Source organism: Polypterus senegalus, chromosome 5, assembly GCF_016835505.1.
Source record: "Polypterus senegalus isolate Bchr_013 chromosome 5, ASM1683550v1, whole genome shotgun sequence".
NCBI lineage: Eukaryota > Metazoa > Chordata > Cladistia > Polypteriformes > Polypteridae > Polypterus > Polypterus senegalus.
This window is the reverse complement of record NC_053158.1, coordinates 177,595,508-177,611,330: the sequence shown is the minus strand read 5'-3', so window position 1 is coordinate 177,611,330 and position 15,823 is coordinate 177,595,508. Positions and strand designations below refer to the sequence as shown.

General features: G+C 38.8%; 1 protein-coding gene across 1 annotated transcript in view; it reads right to left on the bottom strand.

The window, feature by feature from the left end:
* The window catches only part of tmie (transmembrane inner ear), a 59,571-nt gene extending 44,329 nt beyond the window's left edge, over positions 1-15,242 (bottom strand). Inside the window, exon 1 of the mRNA XM_039753665.1 lies at positions 14,831-15,242. Coding sequence (XP_039609599.1) covers positions 14,831-15,034 — 204 coding nt within the window. The 5' untranslated portion in view covers positions 15,035-15,242. The remainder of the gene's footprint in view (positions 1-14,830) is intronic.
* Between the last annotated feature and the right edge of the window lie 581 nt (positions 15,243-15,823).

Genomic DNA, 15,823 nt, shown 5'->3' with positions numbered 1-15,823 from the left:
TGCATCACTCACAACAGAGTTCCAAACTGCCTCTGGAAGCAACATCAGGAGAAGAACTGCGCGTTAGGAGCTTCATGAAATGGGCTTCCATGGCACACAAGACTAAGATCAATATCAGGTGCTGGCAGGGGTGGTGTAAATCATGCTGTCATTAGACCCGGGAGCAGGGGAAACGTTCTCTGAAGTGATGAGTTATGCTTTTCTATCTGCCAGTCTCAGAGACTGGGTTTAGCAGATGCCAGCAGAACAGTACCTTCCGGACTGCACAGTACTAACTGAAAGGTTTGGTGGTGGAGTCTGGAGCTGTTTTTGAGGGTTAGGGCTATGCCAATGAACAATACTGTTAATCCTGCGGTATACACACACATTTTAGACAACTGTGCACTTTCAGGTTTGTGACAAGAGTAGGGAAGGTTCTTTTCTGTAACAGCATGATTCTGCCCCTGTGCACAAAGCAAAGTCTATAAAGAAATGTTTTGACGAGTTTTGTGTGCCTTCACAAAGCCCTGACCTCAACCCTACTTAGTACCTTTGGGATCAATTAGAATGCCGATTGTGAGTCGGGTCTTCTTGTTCCAACTTCAGTGCCTGACCTCACAAATACTTTTTTGTTTGAATAGACACAGATTCCCACAGGCACACTCCAAAATCTTGTGGAAAGCCTTCCCAGAAGAGTGAAGGCTGTTATAGATGATAAAGCAGGGGGTTTGGGTGGGCTGACTCAATATTGATGTCTAATTGTTTGGAATGGGATGCCCAATAATCTTATGTAGGTGTGAAGGCCAGGTGTCCAAAAACTTAAAGAGCCTCCATGTCCGGTCAATATTCAGGGATTGGATGTAGAGGTGGCGCAACTCCTACAAGTACCTGGGGGGGGTCCACATCATGACAGGTTGGACACAAATCATAGAGGAACTACATAAGAAAAGGCAGAGGGGGACTTTAATGTGGGTAATAGCATCCTTCACATCTTCTACAACTCTGTGATGACCAGTATAACTTTCTGCACTGTGGTATGCTCGACTGATAACATCACTTCAAGAGAGACCCAACAAATCAACAAGCTAATTAAAAGGGCAGGCTCAGTAATGGGATGCACTCTGGACCCCCTGGAGATAGTAGCAAAGCACAGAATTAAAACAAAACTGAGTGCCATTATGAACAATGCTGCACAGCATTTGTCTGACTTGCTAATACTGAGGACTTTCAGCCAATGATCATTCAGCAGAAATGTGTTAGGAAACGCCACTTAATACCAACAGCAATACATCTGTATAATATCTCACTTTGATTGTGACTGCCAAGTCAGAAGTTTTTGTTCTTTTTAAATTTTCTCCCATTGTAGAATGAAGTATAAATGTATAAATGTATAAAACAAGGAGCTTCTGTTGACACAGCAGCTCCAGCACTGAGTAAGATTTCTGGATTTCTTGTTTAAGTTTTTTTTTTGGGGGGGGATTTCCTGGATTTTTGATCCTTGTTCTTGTTTAAAGGTACAGTCTTTGTTTAGTGATTTATTTTGATTGGTTTAAATTTCAGATGCTGCCTTTAATGTAAGCCTACTTTTGTTCTGTATTTTGCTATTGTCTTATTCTTTGCAATCCTTTGGATTGCTCTTAATACACCTTTTACTATTTAAAAAAATGTTTTGTGAGTCTGAAGGTTTTGTTTTTTCCCTTTCCATTTTTTGTGAACCTTTTTCAACTTTAACCCTTAAACCACCGGAAGTGGCTATAGTCGGTTCTCAATGCAACTTGCCAGCAAGCTGGAGCCGAGTATAATTGACGCCATACTTTGGCTGAGCAGTCAGCTCATGACCACTGTCACCCCCTAGTGAATCAGCATCACTGTCCCTGGGATTCAGCTGCTGCACTAGACTAGCCTGCAAGCAGCTAGTTCAAGCGCAGTTGGCTCCGTGGTTTATTGAATTTCATCAATTGCGTTAGTTGCACCTTGTACATATTATTGCAGTAGGTTTTTTTTTTTTATAGTTTTTACAGTTCATTGTCAGTGTGTAAAATGATCGGTGTTGCAGTAATTGTGATGCTCTTTGTATGAAAAAAAATGTGTTCTATTAAAATTTTCACATTAACCGCCAAGTATGTGGCAAGTTAAGGATTAATGGTCTAAACCCCATTTTGGGCTTGTGCAGGCCAGAAAGCTTGTCTATTGAGTTAGGAGTTGGGCTGCCTGGGGTGAGGTCTTTTCCTGGGGCCAAGACCAGAATTAGGGTCGGACTGGCCTTCTGTTTGGATTCCAGGAGGCCTACTGCCCTTTTTGAGTTTATTAAATGGCGGTTTCACACCATTCAGAAATACAAAGCGGCATAGCTTTTGTCTGAACATTGCAAATTTATGTATGACATGATTCGTCTACTTAGCATACCAGAATTAGTGAGTTTTTTTTTTTAATTTAAACTATTGTCTCAGAGCTGTGTGAAGTTTTTTTACAGTGGCTGGAATGCCAATCCTGTCCCCAACCCTGATGATTGATTTCCAAGCAAGTTGGAGGACCGCTTGCAGGGCCGGATGCAGTTCAACGTCATACCCAGGACACAATCTCCTTAAAGATTACATATAAATAACAACATAGGAGGAGAACAGTTTCTTATATAACAATGTCATATTTTCTTCACCCATCCAACCCTTAAGATTTCATTAATCCACCAACTCTCTTTTCCAGCAGCAAAAACTCACTTTTCAATGTCTCTTTGAACCCTTCCACTTATCTCTTTCAACACCCAAAATTTAACACATGTTGCCCTTCTAGATAAATGAATTATTATTGAATTCCCAATTGTCTTCCAATCTCCCAATTTAACCCAGTTGATTAAAATTCTCTTTCCCTTTGTCTCTTAGTTCCAAATCATACGACCAATGCACGAATATAAAGACTGCCTGCATTCAAGGATGGTTATGACAAGCAGACAGTTCTACTAGAGGCAGCAGAACAGTAGCCTGATCTCAGTTTTACATCCATTCCTGTAGGGTATCTAGGAAATCAAAAGTCCCAACAGCAACCGTAGAGATGACACAAGTAGAAGGTCAACATTCAGTTTCTAGGAGTCTCACAAAGAGAGGTGCTTGAATTCTAATTATGTGATTTGACAAGAAGAAATCTCTCTGAGGAGCCTCGTAAATCAGCTCTCACTTTACTTCCCATAATGCTCCATGAAGAACTAATCAACATAATGAAGTTGTCTTTACTAAGGGGATTGCACTGCCCTTTGGGTCAGCAGACTTGTTTGTGTTTTCTTTACACTTCATAGTATTTTGTTATATGCTCCAGCCAGCTTCTATAATAGGTCATTTTGAACATGATGGGCTATTAGGAGCCACTTTTTATGTGGAATTTGCATAATCTCTTAATGTTGCTAAAGGTTTTCTCAAAGAATTTTGTGTTTCTTCCAGGTCCTAAAGACAGACTAATATGACTCTATATTTACCAAGTGTGAGTGAAATGGACTGGTGAAATGTGTAGATTAAAAAAACAAATGAATGAATTATTTAAAGATATATAAATAATCTCTGCAATGTATGTATCAATCAATCACAAAAGAACAGACAGCAGCCAGAGACAGCTGATCAATCCATTAGGTGATGTCACCCATGCTTATTGCTCTGAGAGACCAAATTGTAAAAGCACTACAGTATATAATAGCAAAGTAATAGAATACTCTCAGGCCCACTTACTTCAACTCAATGTGATGAGGACAAGAGTATATCATGGCAGCAATGGAAGCAAGTTCAGAACCAGCCCTGCATAGGGTGCCAAACACACCAACTAATTTGTAGTCACAAAATCACAGAATGTACAAATGTTCAGGATGTGGAAGCAATCTCGAGTACACTCATGACATTCTTTTACTGGCCATGTCACCAGAACAAATACAGAAGCTAGTGTGCCAAGTTAAAAGGGGTGCAATGGAGTATAACATGCTGAACAATCCAGCAAGAATGAAAGGAATGATGACAAACACTGATGTGGTATGTAGAATAATGATAATTGGAGGAAGGTTGAAGCAGATGGACGTTTTTGTGTATCTGGGGAGTAGGGTGACAAATGAAGGTTGAAGCTGACCATGAGCATAACAATAATGGTTAAGTTGAATTGGATATTGAACCACCAGGAACTGTGCTTGATGAAAGTTTTTTTTTCTGGTCAGTAGCAAATTATGAATGTGATGCCTGGATGCTGAAGAATGAAGAAAAGAGAACCCTCTAGGCTTTTGAAAACAAATGCATCAGGAAATTGCTGAGAATATCATGGATGAAGCTGATGACCACTGAACAAGTCTACAAGCTGGCTAGAACAGAAAGCAAACTGCTGAGTCATATTAAAACCTGCAAGCTAAGGTTTTTCAGACAACCACAATGAAGGTAGTGGAATAACAGGCCTTGTGGAAGGGTCAGAAGGTGTGGAAGGTCGAGTATTAGAACATCACTGTGTGGACTGATATATAAGGAGCTAGTTCCTACAGACAATGTTGGGCAGCACTGGCCCATCTGTGCAGCAAACTGTTGAGATTCAGTGCAATCACATAAAATGGAAGGAAAAGCATGCAATGGGGAAAATGTGTAAACCCAACACAAACCATATCCGGGTACAGGATTTGAACATGGAATAACTTAACAAATAAATGTGAAAGACAGTTTTCTTTAGGGACCTTTAAACTCAACTTAGCATTATTTGGAAAATCGAAGTGAATTTTGCGATTCTAAAATGTCTTTAGTGTGTTAGTGTGTGTGTCCTGTAGGGGGTTGGTACCCTGCCCAGGATTGGTTCCTGCCTTGCGCCCTGTGTTGGCTGGGATTGGCTCCAGCGGACCCCCGTGACCCTGTGTTTGGATTCAGCGGGTTGGAAAATGGATAAATGAATCTAAGTGAATAAGATCAACAGGCATTTTGGGCTGACTGGCCAGTTTGTAATAAAATTGTTCTAATGTTCTGACATCAGGGTGTAAAAGACAAATGTAGACGATAGTCACCTAGCATTTATTGTTTGGTTTTCTCCAATAGATGGGAGCAATGGTCTCAAGAAAAAATGATCCCTATGCACTTCAAACATTCGCTTTCTTTACAGAGTGGCATGAAATATCGACCATCAGTCTTATAATTAAATATCTACTCTATATATATAAAATGCTAAGCCTAAAAGTGCAACGATTTTGTGCAATGATTTTATGTGATGTTTTTTGTCACACTTTAAATTGGGCTTATGTTAAAACCTACATATACAGTATATGTTTGTTATCATACTTTCCAGAATTTATCAAACTTTAATGTGATGTTGTTAGATTTTCAGATTCTTATTCCGTTTTTTAATCGTAAATTAAAAAATATCAAGAACTCACGTCCCGCAAGACAAGACTTTGTGCCAAGAGATTTAACCATGCCAGGAGCCAGAAATAAAAGACAAAGAGTAGGACAGCTGCTGTACCGGCTTTTAATGTTGAAAGTGCCATTCAATTTGATTTGATTCGATTTGCATTGCATCGCCATTTAAGAGGAAATTCGGAGGAGCGACCGTATCTCCTTGGGGTGAAGTGGCTGGCGCATAGTGTAGGCCGGGGGGGTTGGCGAGCAAAGCGAGCAGGGGGCGAACCTTCTAGTAATACACAAAAATGCACTGCATATGTTTTGCATCTTGATGATTACTCAAATTCTGCAATGTCAGTTGAGCATTTCATCAAATCTGTTCTAATATTCTAATGTCATTGAACAGGATTACGTTGATTTAATAAAAGGTGGATGGATTACTTAGAACCAATAATAACAGCTAAAAAGAAGAAACATAGCAACATAATATGACTTTCTCAAACCAACTTAATCCACTTTAGGGTAGTCTATCCAAGCAGCATCAGTTACAAAATAAAAACAAAACAAAAATAAAAACTCAGAATAAGTCCCTGGTCATTCAAAATGGGCTAATTAGGAATTAGCATTCAACCCAAAAATCCATGGGAGGGAAAACCGGAAGATCTTAAATAAAACCTCACATAGATGCAGTAGAAATGTGCAAACTCTACCCAGGCAGTGGCCCAATCTTGGTCTTGAAACATTCGCACACCCCCTTTAATCCAGTTCGGGGTTGTAGGAAGTCAATGGCTATTCCAGAAGCATGAGGTGCAAGTCAGGAACTAACCCAGGATGAGGTGCGTATTCATAGCAGGGCTCATGTATGCAACCCCTTTGTGCCAATTTGGAATCACCAATCAAACTAGCACTTAATTTGGAGTCATGAAGAAAATGTGAAAATTCCACACAGTGAACAGCCAGGTGTAGAATTTGAACCCGTGATGCTCACTGAGTTACTGGTCATCCAGTTAACAAGAAAGTTTGCTTCAAGTGAAAAGAGACACTGCAGTCCATTAAAACCTGCTTGCCTGGTCAAATGTGATTTTATAACAAGCATTGAAAAGCTGAGACTCTGCCAAATGAGAGCAGATATCTAACCAAATTGAAACTTTAAGCAGTGACGATCTGATGGAAAGTAAATAAACAGAAATGACCATTGGCAGTGTTTTTCTAGGACTGAGTTAGGAATCTCTCATCTAAGCATCTAACCCACAGCAGACAGAACAGTGAAAAAGCTTGGGAAGAGCTCACCCGATTTATTTTAGACCAAAAGCTAATATTCACACTTCAGACAATAGACAATTATTTTTAAAAGTATTTCAAACACAGTACACTTCAAGGTTTTAGCTCAGCAGACTACTTTCAATTCATGATATCATTTACGCTAGATGCTTTTCTTTTTCATTTTAAATCTTTTAACGTGAGAAATTGACCTCAGATACAAACAATGCATTACACCATGAAATGAGATTAAGTGATGAGATAAGAATGTGAAGGTCTAAATGCCCATTGTCAGACCTTTCTGGCTCTTTCCTGCAAATCTCCACAGTTTCAAATATCCAGCCAATATACACATGTATAACCTGATATGCGCAGCTGATTTAATGCAGGAAGAAATCGATTCTGTTTTCAAGTTGTACATTAGAGCCAATATATTTCCTTTTCTTGAAATCCAAATATTTTGACAAGTGCATTTGTAAAGTCTGAATTTTGTCAAGCAGGATGCACTGAGATGTGGGTGAGTTTGGACCTTGAATGTCATAAAAATATGGATTCTTTGATGTTGCTGTGCTTACATTGAAATCTTTGTGTAAATCTGGGAATATGAGCTCCCCTGATCAACAGAATGAGAGATGGTGGGAAGTGTGCAAGTTCATATCAGACCACTTTTTAAAATAGGACTTCAGGGTGGCAGAGTGTAGGGTGAGGGCAGCTTCTTCATAGCACTCGAATCCTGATCTGGGTCAACATCTCTGTGGACTTTGCAAATTCTTATGTCTAGGTGGTCTTTATCCCCCAGTATCCTGGCTTCCTACCACATCCCACTAGACATTAGGATTAGGTTGATTAGAATCACTGAATCAACCTTTGCATGAAGGCGCCAGACATAATTAAACTTTCCAGAGACAGTTGATCCTTACTGCCTGGAGGGACGTTGACTATCTGTTTGTAAAATGATGATTTTTCTTTTTGTTATCGGTACAAAGCAGTCTCATTTTATTGGTGTAAATCATTAGCATGCCCTCCTTCCCCAGTCCCTTCTTCTACAGTTTCTCATCCCATTGGTAGTAAAGTCAAGGCACTGAACCTCACACTATAATTTTCCAAACAGGGCATAAACAACATCAAGCAAAAAAATAAATGTAGCTTACTTTCATGTCAAATTCAAAATCTTCAATAGATTAAAGTAAAGGGTAATATTCTCTTTTGAAGGTTATTGGGTTCTCAAGATCTTCATATTAAATCATATCATCATATCAAAGCCATCCAGTCTACCATATATACTCGTGTTTAAGCTCTCCCGCGGATAAGTTGGGGCTTGATTTTACTGTATAGTTTCCTGTATTTTATAATGCTGTTATAAAGTTGAATGTGGAAAACTCACGTTATTGGTGCAAGAGATTATGATATGCTAACACCCACCTGAGAGTAACCATAGAGCACACTGCCTTTTTTTCTATGTATTGTGCCTATGTGACTACATGGTAAACTATTCCGAAGCGATGTTTGCACTGTTTTGTGTTTATTGTATCTCACATCCTCATACACGTTTATCGTAAGAGAATCCCTTATCTACGATGGAGCATTCGATCAGAAGAAAATATGAAGCTGGATTTAAATTAAAAGTTGTTGAAGTGGCAAAATAAATTGGTAACTGTGCTGCTGCCATAAATTTTGAGAGCCTGGTGAGAGACTGGAGGAAGCAAGAAGATGTAAAAAAAAAAAATTAAGTGTCACATTTTTGAACGGGCGTATAAGTCGAGGTCTGATTTTTTGATTGATTTTTCAGGTTTCAAGACCCGACTTATACGTGAGTATATACAGTACTTTCAATTGACACTAATAAACTTTCCAAGTGAACAGCATTATGGTAGAATGATTACCTTTCCTGCCTCAGAGTTGGAGGAGACTGTGTTCAAATCCCTGCTTGGCCACTGTGCAGTCTTAGTTTTCTCCTAATATCTGAGAGAGTTTTTCTCTAGCTCCATATCTTTACAACACTGAGATTAGAAAGACATCAGGCTGATTAGGGGTGTGTGAGTGAGTTTGTCAAGTGATAGACATCTATGGCTAGTTACCTACTTATTCATTTTGCTTCTATGGCTATGTCCCCAACCACTTTGTCATCAACCTTACTGTGCACATATAAAGCACCTAACAGGCTCAGTCATGAAAGTGAATAACTATATTTAAATAAAAGATAAACATATACCAGGTGCTGCGATGGGCTGGTGCCCTGCCCAGGGTTTGTTTCCTGCCTTGCGCCTTTTGTGGATTTTGCATGTTCTCCCCGTGTCTGCGTGGGTTTCCGACGGGTGCTCGGATTTCCTCCCACTGTCCAAAGACATGCAGGTTCAGTGGATTGGCGATTCTAAATTGTCCCTAGTGTGGATGTGTTCGTTCACAAATTCTTGCTTCCTCCAATCTCTCACCAGGCTCTTAAAATTTATGGCAGCCACACAGCCCTGCAGTGGGTTTGTTTCCTTCATTGCACCCTGTGTTGGCTGGGATTGGCTCCAGCAGATCCCTGTGACCCTGTAGTTAGGATATAGCAGGCTGGATAATGCATGGATATACCAGATGTCCCAAAAAATATATACAGACTTTGAATGATTATGAATAAAAGGTTATTAAGATACTGTATATCTTATAATTCAAATTAAAGAAGACAAATATAGAATTAGTCATTACAAGTGTACTACTGGCTGCTCTAGTCCAGGCACTGCTGATAACGCAGACCAATGGATAAATCTTTTAATTTTGTATTTGGGTAGATTCTCTTTCATTAACTGCTTTCAATTTATCAGTTGTTGCATTTTTGTGAGATAAAAAAAAATTCCATTGCCATGAAGTCTGGTAAACATGAGGGCTACCTTTCTTGCCCAATCCATTTGTTTGGCAGATTTTCATCAAGATAGGCCCTCTCATCATGATGGTAGTGAGGAGGTGCTGGAAATAAAACTGGTCGTCATCCCCAAACTCCTTTCGAATGCGTGGCATGACAGATTCCTGCAGCATAATAAACAGCACCAGTTGCAGTGTTGTCTTAATTAACATTGTATTTATAATCATGCAAAGTCTGTATACGTGTTATTGGGACACCCTGTATATGGTGCCTATAAATAGTGTTCACCCACTTGTTTTATTGTTATGCAAAAAGCACTATTTAAATGTAAAACCTATTATTATTGTTATTATAATTATTATTACATCTTGCCTGAAGAAGGGGCCCGAGTTGCCTCTAAAGCTTGCATATTGTAATCTTTTTAGTTAGCCAATAAAAGGTTTCATTTTGCTTGACTTCTCACTACATTCATAATGGCTAACACGGTACAACACCCTAGTAATATAAACCACAAAATAACGAATCATGTAGTGTAAGTATTTACTCCTTTCAAATCAGTATTTAGTAGATGCACCTTTGACTGTTTTGAAAGCCTTGAGTCTGTGTGGACAGGTCTCTTTTTCTCTTCTCTCTTTTTCTCTTTCTCTATCAGCTTTGCACATCTGGACATTTTCATTTTTTTCTCTGTTCTTCTTTTAAAACTGCTCATGCTCTGTTAATTTGCATGGGGGTTCTGAGTGGATGACCTTTTTCAAGACCAGCAGGTACAAATGCTCAGTTGGACTTCGACTCTGCCACTCCAGAACATTGACATTTTTGTTTTTAAGTCATTGCTGGAAAACAAATCTTCTCCCGACGCACAGGTTTAGTCAAGACAGATTTTCCTCCAGGTTTTCCCTGTATTTTTATATTTTACCTTCTATCTTCACAAGCCTTCCTAGGGTGTCCTTCAGAAAAGATACTGACACCATCATACTTCACTGTGGGGATGGTGTGTTTTTGATAATGAACTGTGTTCAAGCATGATGTTTAGTCTGATGGCCAAAAAGATCAATTTTGGTCTCATGAGACCATAGAACCTTTTCTTGCTGACTTCAGAATCTTCCATGTGACATCTGGTAAACTCCAACAAAAATGTCATGGTGTGTTTTTTCCCTCTCTCATAACTGGCATAACTCCCATAACTTTGCTGCAACTGGTAAAGCACCCATGCAGCATTTGTATGTACAGCCTCCCCAATCTCAGCCTCTGTAGCTTGTAATTCCTCCAGAGTTCTCATAGATCTCTTAGTGTCTTCCCTCGCTAGTCATATTCTTGCACAATCACTCACTTTTTGTGGACGAGCAGATTTACAACTGTGACACTCTTTCCATTTCTTAATGATTGATTTAACTGTACTCCAAGGAAAATCACGTGTCTCCATCCACTGACCTTTGCTTTACAATCATCTTTTCACAGGGTTGCTTGGCATATTCTCTTCTCTTTATTGTGTAGATTAGGCAGCCAAACTAACTCTCCACAAGTTATACCTTCCAGATACAGGTACATTTATACTAAAATCAGCTGAAACAGCTGGACTATAGATAGCTGATCTCCAGTGAGATCATTTTGTGATTTATAAAACCAACTGGGGATGATTTAGGTGTGTCATATTAAAGGGAGGGCACATACTTATGTGAATACAGTATGGCAATTATTTTGTTTAATATTTGTACTTCATTTAGAACATTAGAACAATGTAGACAAGAACAGGCCAATCAGCCCAAGAAACCTTGCCAGTCCTATCCACTTGTACAAGAGAAAGTCAAAAATAAATATCAAGTCTAGTTTTATACTGTAGGTGCCTAAGATCCTACTTTCTACTACGCTACTTGGTATCTTATTCCAAGTGTCTGTGCTTCTCTGGGTGAAGAAAAACTCCCTAATGTTTGTGTGAAATTTACCTTTAAGGAGTTTCCAACTGTGTCTCTGTGTTCTTGATGAACTCATTTTAAAGTATCAGTCACAATCCAACCTGTCGTTTTTACCTTCATAATTTTAAACACTTCAAATCACGTCTCCTCTTAATCTTCTTTTGCTTAAACTGTAAAGGCTCAACTCTTTTAATCTTTCCTCATAATTCATCCCCTGGAATCTGCCTAGTCATACTTCTCTGGACTTTCTCTAGTGCTGCTGCTTCATTTTTGAAGCCTGGAGACCAGGCTGCACACAGTAGTCCAGATGAGGTCTAACCAGTGCGTTATAAAGCTTGAGTATAACCTCTTTAACTTGTACGCTACATATTGCTCACATGCAATGGAAAAACCTAGTAACTGCCATTTTTTTTTGTTTTTGGAGTCAGGACTTTCCTGATGTTATAAGGTAGCGGTGACAGCCAAATATGTCTTTATTCCGGTTATAACACAAGAAGAAGAAGAAGCTAGTATGTACGCAGAAGTTTACATACTGCAAGATAAAAACCCTAGCAAATCCACTGACCAATGAGGAAAGACTGCCTACCAATGAAAATGTTGGATTATGATCACGTGATTTAAATGTGAGTGATTTAAATGGCAGCAGTTGTTGATTTGTCAAAAAACAATACAATAATTCCTCCTCGATCGCGGGGGTTGCGTTCCAGAAACCCCCACAATAGATGAAAATCCTCGAAGTAGAAACCATATGTTTGTATGGTTATTTTTATATATTTTAAGCCCTTATAAACTCTCACACACTGTTAACATTATTAGAGCCCTCTAGGCATGAAATAACACCCTTTAGTCAAAAGTTTAAACTGTGACATGAGAAGACAGAGATGACAGTTCTTTCTCACAATTAAAAGAATGCAAACATATCTTCTCTTCAAAGGAGCGCCGTCAGGAGCAGAGAATGTCAGAGAGAGAGAGAGCGAGATAAAAGCAAACAATCAAAAAATCAGTATGTGCTTTTAAGTATGCCGAAGCACCGTGATAAAGCGGCATTTTGTAGAGGAGTGTCCGTATCGTCTAGGCAAACAGCCTCTGTGCAAACAGCACCTCTGCTCACACCCCCTCAGTCAGTCGCAGAGAATGTCAGAGAGGGTGAGAGAGACAGAGAAAAGCAAACAATCAAGCACCGCACGGGAAGCATATCTTATATCATTGAGGAGTTTTAGTTAATATGTAATACATGCTCTGATTGGGTAGCTTCTAAGTCATCCGCCAATAGCGTCCCTTGTATGAAATCAACTGGGCAAACAAACTGAGGAAGCATGTACCAAAAATTAAAAGACCCATTGTCCGAAGAAATCCGCGAACCAGTGAAAAATCTGTGATATATATTTAGATATGCTTACATTTAAAATCCGCGATAGAGTGAAGCCGCGAAAGTCGAAGCGTGATACAGCGAGGGATCACTGTATTGCGTATGTGAACCTCAGGAAAAATGAAATCTAGAGTTTGTTAATTATAGGGGCAACATTTTCTCAATTTGCCAAAAACTTGAAAGATGTGACATACTGGGTTTTTCCATAGTTGGTGAGACTGTGCTATATAACTTTATATAACATTATGTTAATCTTTTTTATGGCTTCAGAACACTGTCTGGAGATTGACAGTGACAAATCCACTATAACTCTAAAGTCCTTCTCATAAGGTGTATTTTTGATTTCCAGACCTCCCTCCATTGTGTTTTCAAACCTACTTTTTTATTTCCTATGTATAATACTTCACAATTACTAAAACATTTAGACACCACCTTGCAGGGATCTGTTTTCACTTTGACATTCAAGAATCTTTTTTCTGTTGACCAGTGTCCAAAAAGCCAAATTAAATCCATTACGATTCAATGCTACATAACAATGTCAGAATGGAGTGAATATTTATTAGAAACGCTGTATACTGTATGGTTATAGGGCTATACAGTACAATACAGTACAATGCACTTTGTGGAGCAGATGGCTGTTTACAGTACACCTTTAAGATACGTAAGGAAAACCACACCGACTTGAGGAGAATATGCAGACTCGTCACAAACAATGAATCGGCTCTGATTTGAAGGAAGGAAAACCACACTGTACAGCTGTACAATGGCAAGGCTGACTATCATTCCACTAAGCCACTGCAGCATTTTGAGCTATTTAATGGCTTCATGCACAAATGATTTCAAGCACACAGTACAATAGTCTAAAAAACTGACCTGGTGTTGTTGTATACTGCGCTAACTCGGCCTGCTACCTGTGAAAGTTTTACTCCCAGGTTTGCATCTTCTTTTCCTATTTTGTCGATCACTGTTGTACCAAGTGGCGACCTATGTCTGTCTCTTTGATTTGTCTAGTTCATTCTGATACTCTCTAACTTCTTGTGGTATCTACTTTTTATTCTTATTTATATTTAGCATGACAGATTTATTGCACATCTGGTGGTTCGCTGTAAGCTCGTATTCCCAAAAAATGACTTGTCGAGATGTATGCTGTTATTGACACTTGAAAAAATAAAGTGCATTTGAAAAATGTATCCAACCATTCTGTAATAAATCTCTAATTAAAAATGTTAATCGCATATTTTAAATGGTCAAAGAGAAGCTCAATAATACTTCATTTATAGTCATGCTTTTGCTTCAGCATAAGTAAGTGTGCCCTGTGATGGATGGCATTCCCTCAGCAAACTGCTGGTAACACTGGAATGGTAAAATGCCAGTCTAAAAACTCGGTGAAAGGATGGATGGATTTTAGCAAAGATGATTGATTCAACTTTATAAAGCAAGTTTAGTGATAGAATTCTGAAGTAACATACTGTACTTTTTTCCCTCAAGCACGTATTGAGCTTTTTCTTAAAAATATACTTATTTTAATAAAAGTTTCACATCTTCTAAAGCATTAAACATTTTCATTTTCAAGAGCTCTTTTATTTCTTTTTGCTGAGCATTACAGATACAGATTGTAGATTCTGCTGTTTTCTGAATTTCATGATTAACCCATTTTTAATCATGAAATAATAGCCCATCAAATGCTGCCAACAAAGCAACTAATGCTCTAACTAAACAGAACAAATAATTCTGCATTGTATTGTAGTCATATCTGTAACATGTTACAGGTGTTTTTAAAGACTTTTCTTCACAGTTGCAAAATGCAATAACTCTCCCTAAAATTTGGAATCCGAGAGTTTGATTAGAACAAAAAAAAAACAAAAACAAAGAAGAAAACCTTGTATTGTCAAATTATTCACAGTCATTCCTTGCAGGTTGTTATTTCCGAGCATGCCGTCATCATTTGCCCTGCTTAAGGTCTGTCTGTCTATTTGGTGGCCTGAAGCTTCCATTGTTTCATTGTGAAACATTTGCACCACCTTAAATTCTCAAAGCTCTTCTCAGGTAATGGGTTCCTGTCACTCCAGGATTCATTTGTAACTTGATGACGCTATTTAGAGAAGGCAGACAGAGCTGTACTTACCTCGGGGTCTGGGATCTGTGGAACCACCACAGACATGTAGAGAGATAGCAGCACCGAGAAAGTCCCAAGGAGGGAGAGAAATGAACATGGATGCAGGTCCCACGCCATCTTCTCTTCCTCCACTCCTTCACCGGCTGTTTGCAAAGGGAGGAACAGAAGTGGCCAGGTGATTGATAGCCAGCACGTCTTTGACAGAGCGAGCATCTGTCACTGCACTTGCCTTGTCCTATGCTTCTCTGCTTTCCAAGTCCCTCTGGGACTATTAATTAATAAGACTGGTGTCGCTTACACACCAGCAGCGAGCTAAACAATGATGAACTCAAGGGGATGGTGCAGTGGTAAAGTGCAACGAAGGATGCAAAGGCAAGCTCAGGGGAGGGGAAATAAATTCTAGTCATAAAACTGCAATTGGTTTGACTGCACAGATCAACAATGCGTCTTAGAGGGGGCGGATATCGGAACAATCATGTTTGTCTGTTAAAGGTCTGGTAGATGAGCCTTCCAAAAAAATTACAGTGAGTGGATGATACAATTCAAAGGCAGCACGTAAATATTGTCTGGTGAAGAAATTCATGTATAGTGACAGTGTTGCTGAAAGGTAGAAGAGAAAAATGAGGATGAAAATGGACATGATATCATTATCTGAGATTAAACAGAAAAGAAAAAAGAGATTATTTGCTTTAGAAAGAATTTATGTTAAGAATGTGTGTCATAGTTATATACAGGCATTTTTTATTTGTCATTAAATCTATCTATAATATAGTTGTTGGTGAACATGTATAGATGTTTATTTATATTTGGAAAAAATACAATACTTTAGAATGTGTCCCTTTAGAAAGAGGACAAAAAAGTTAAGTTGAGAGAGTTTACTTATAAGATGTTTTATAACAATTGCATTTTTAAGGAGGAATGATAGTATTTATATTGGAACATTTCATCCAGTGTAAAGTTTTATTACAGAGGAGAAACTCAAAACATATTTTTAATTGCCAA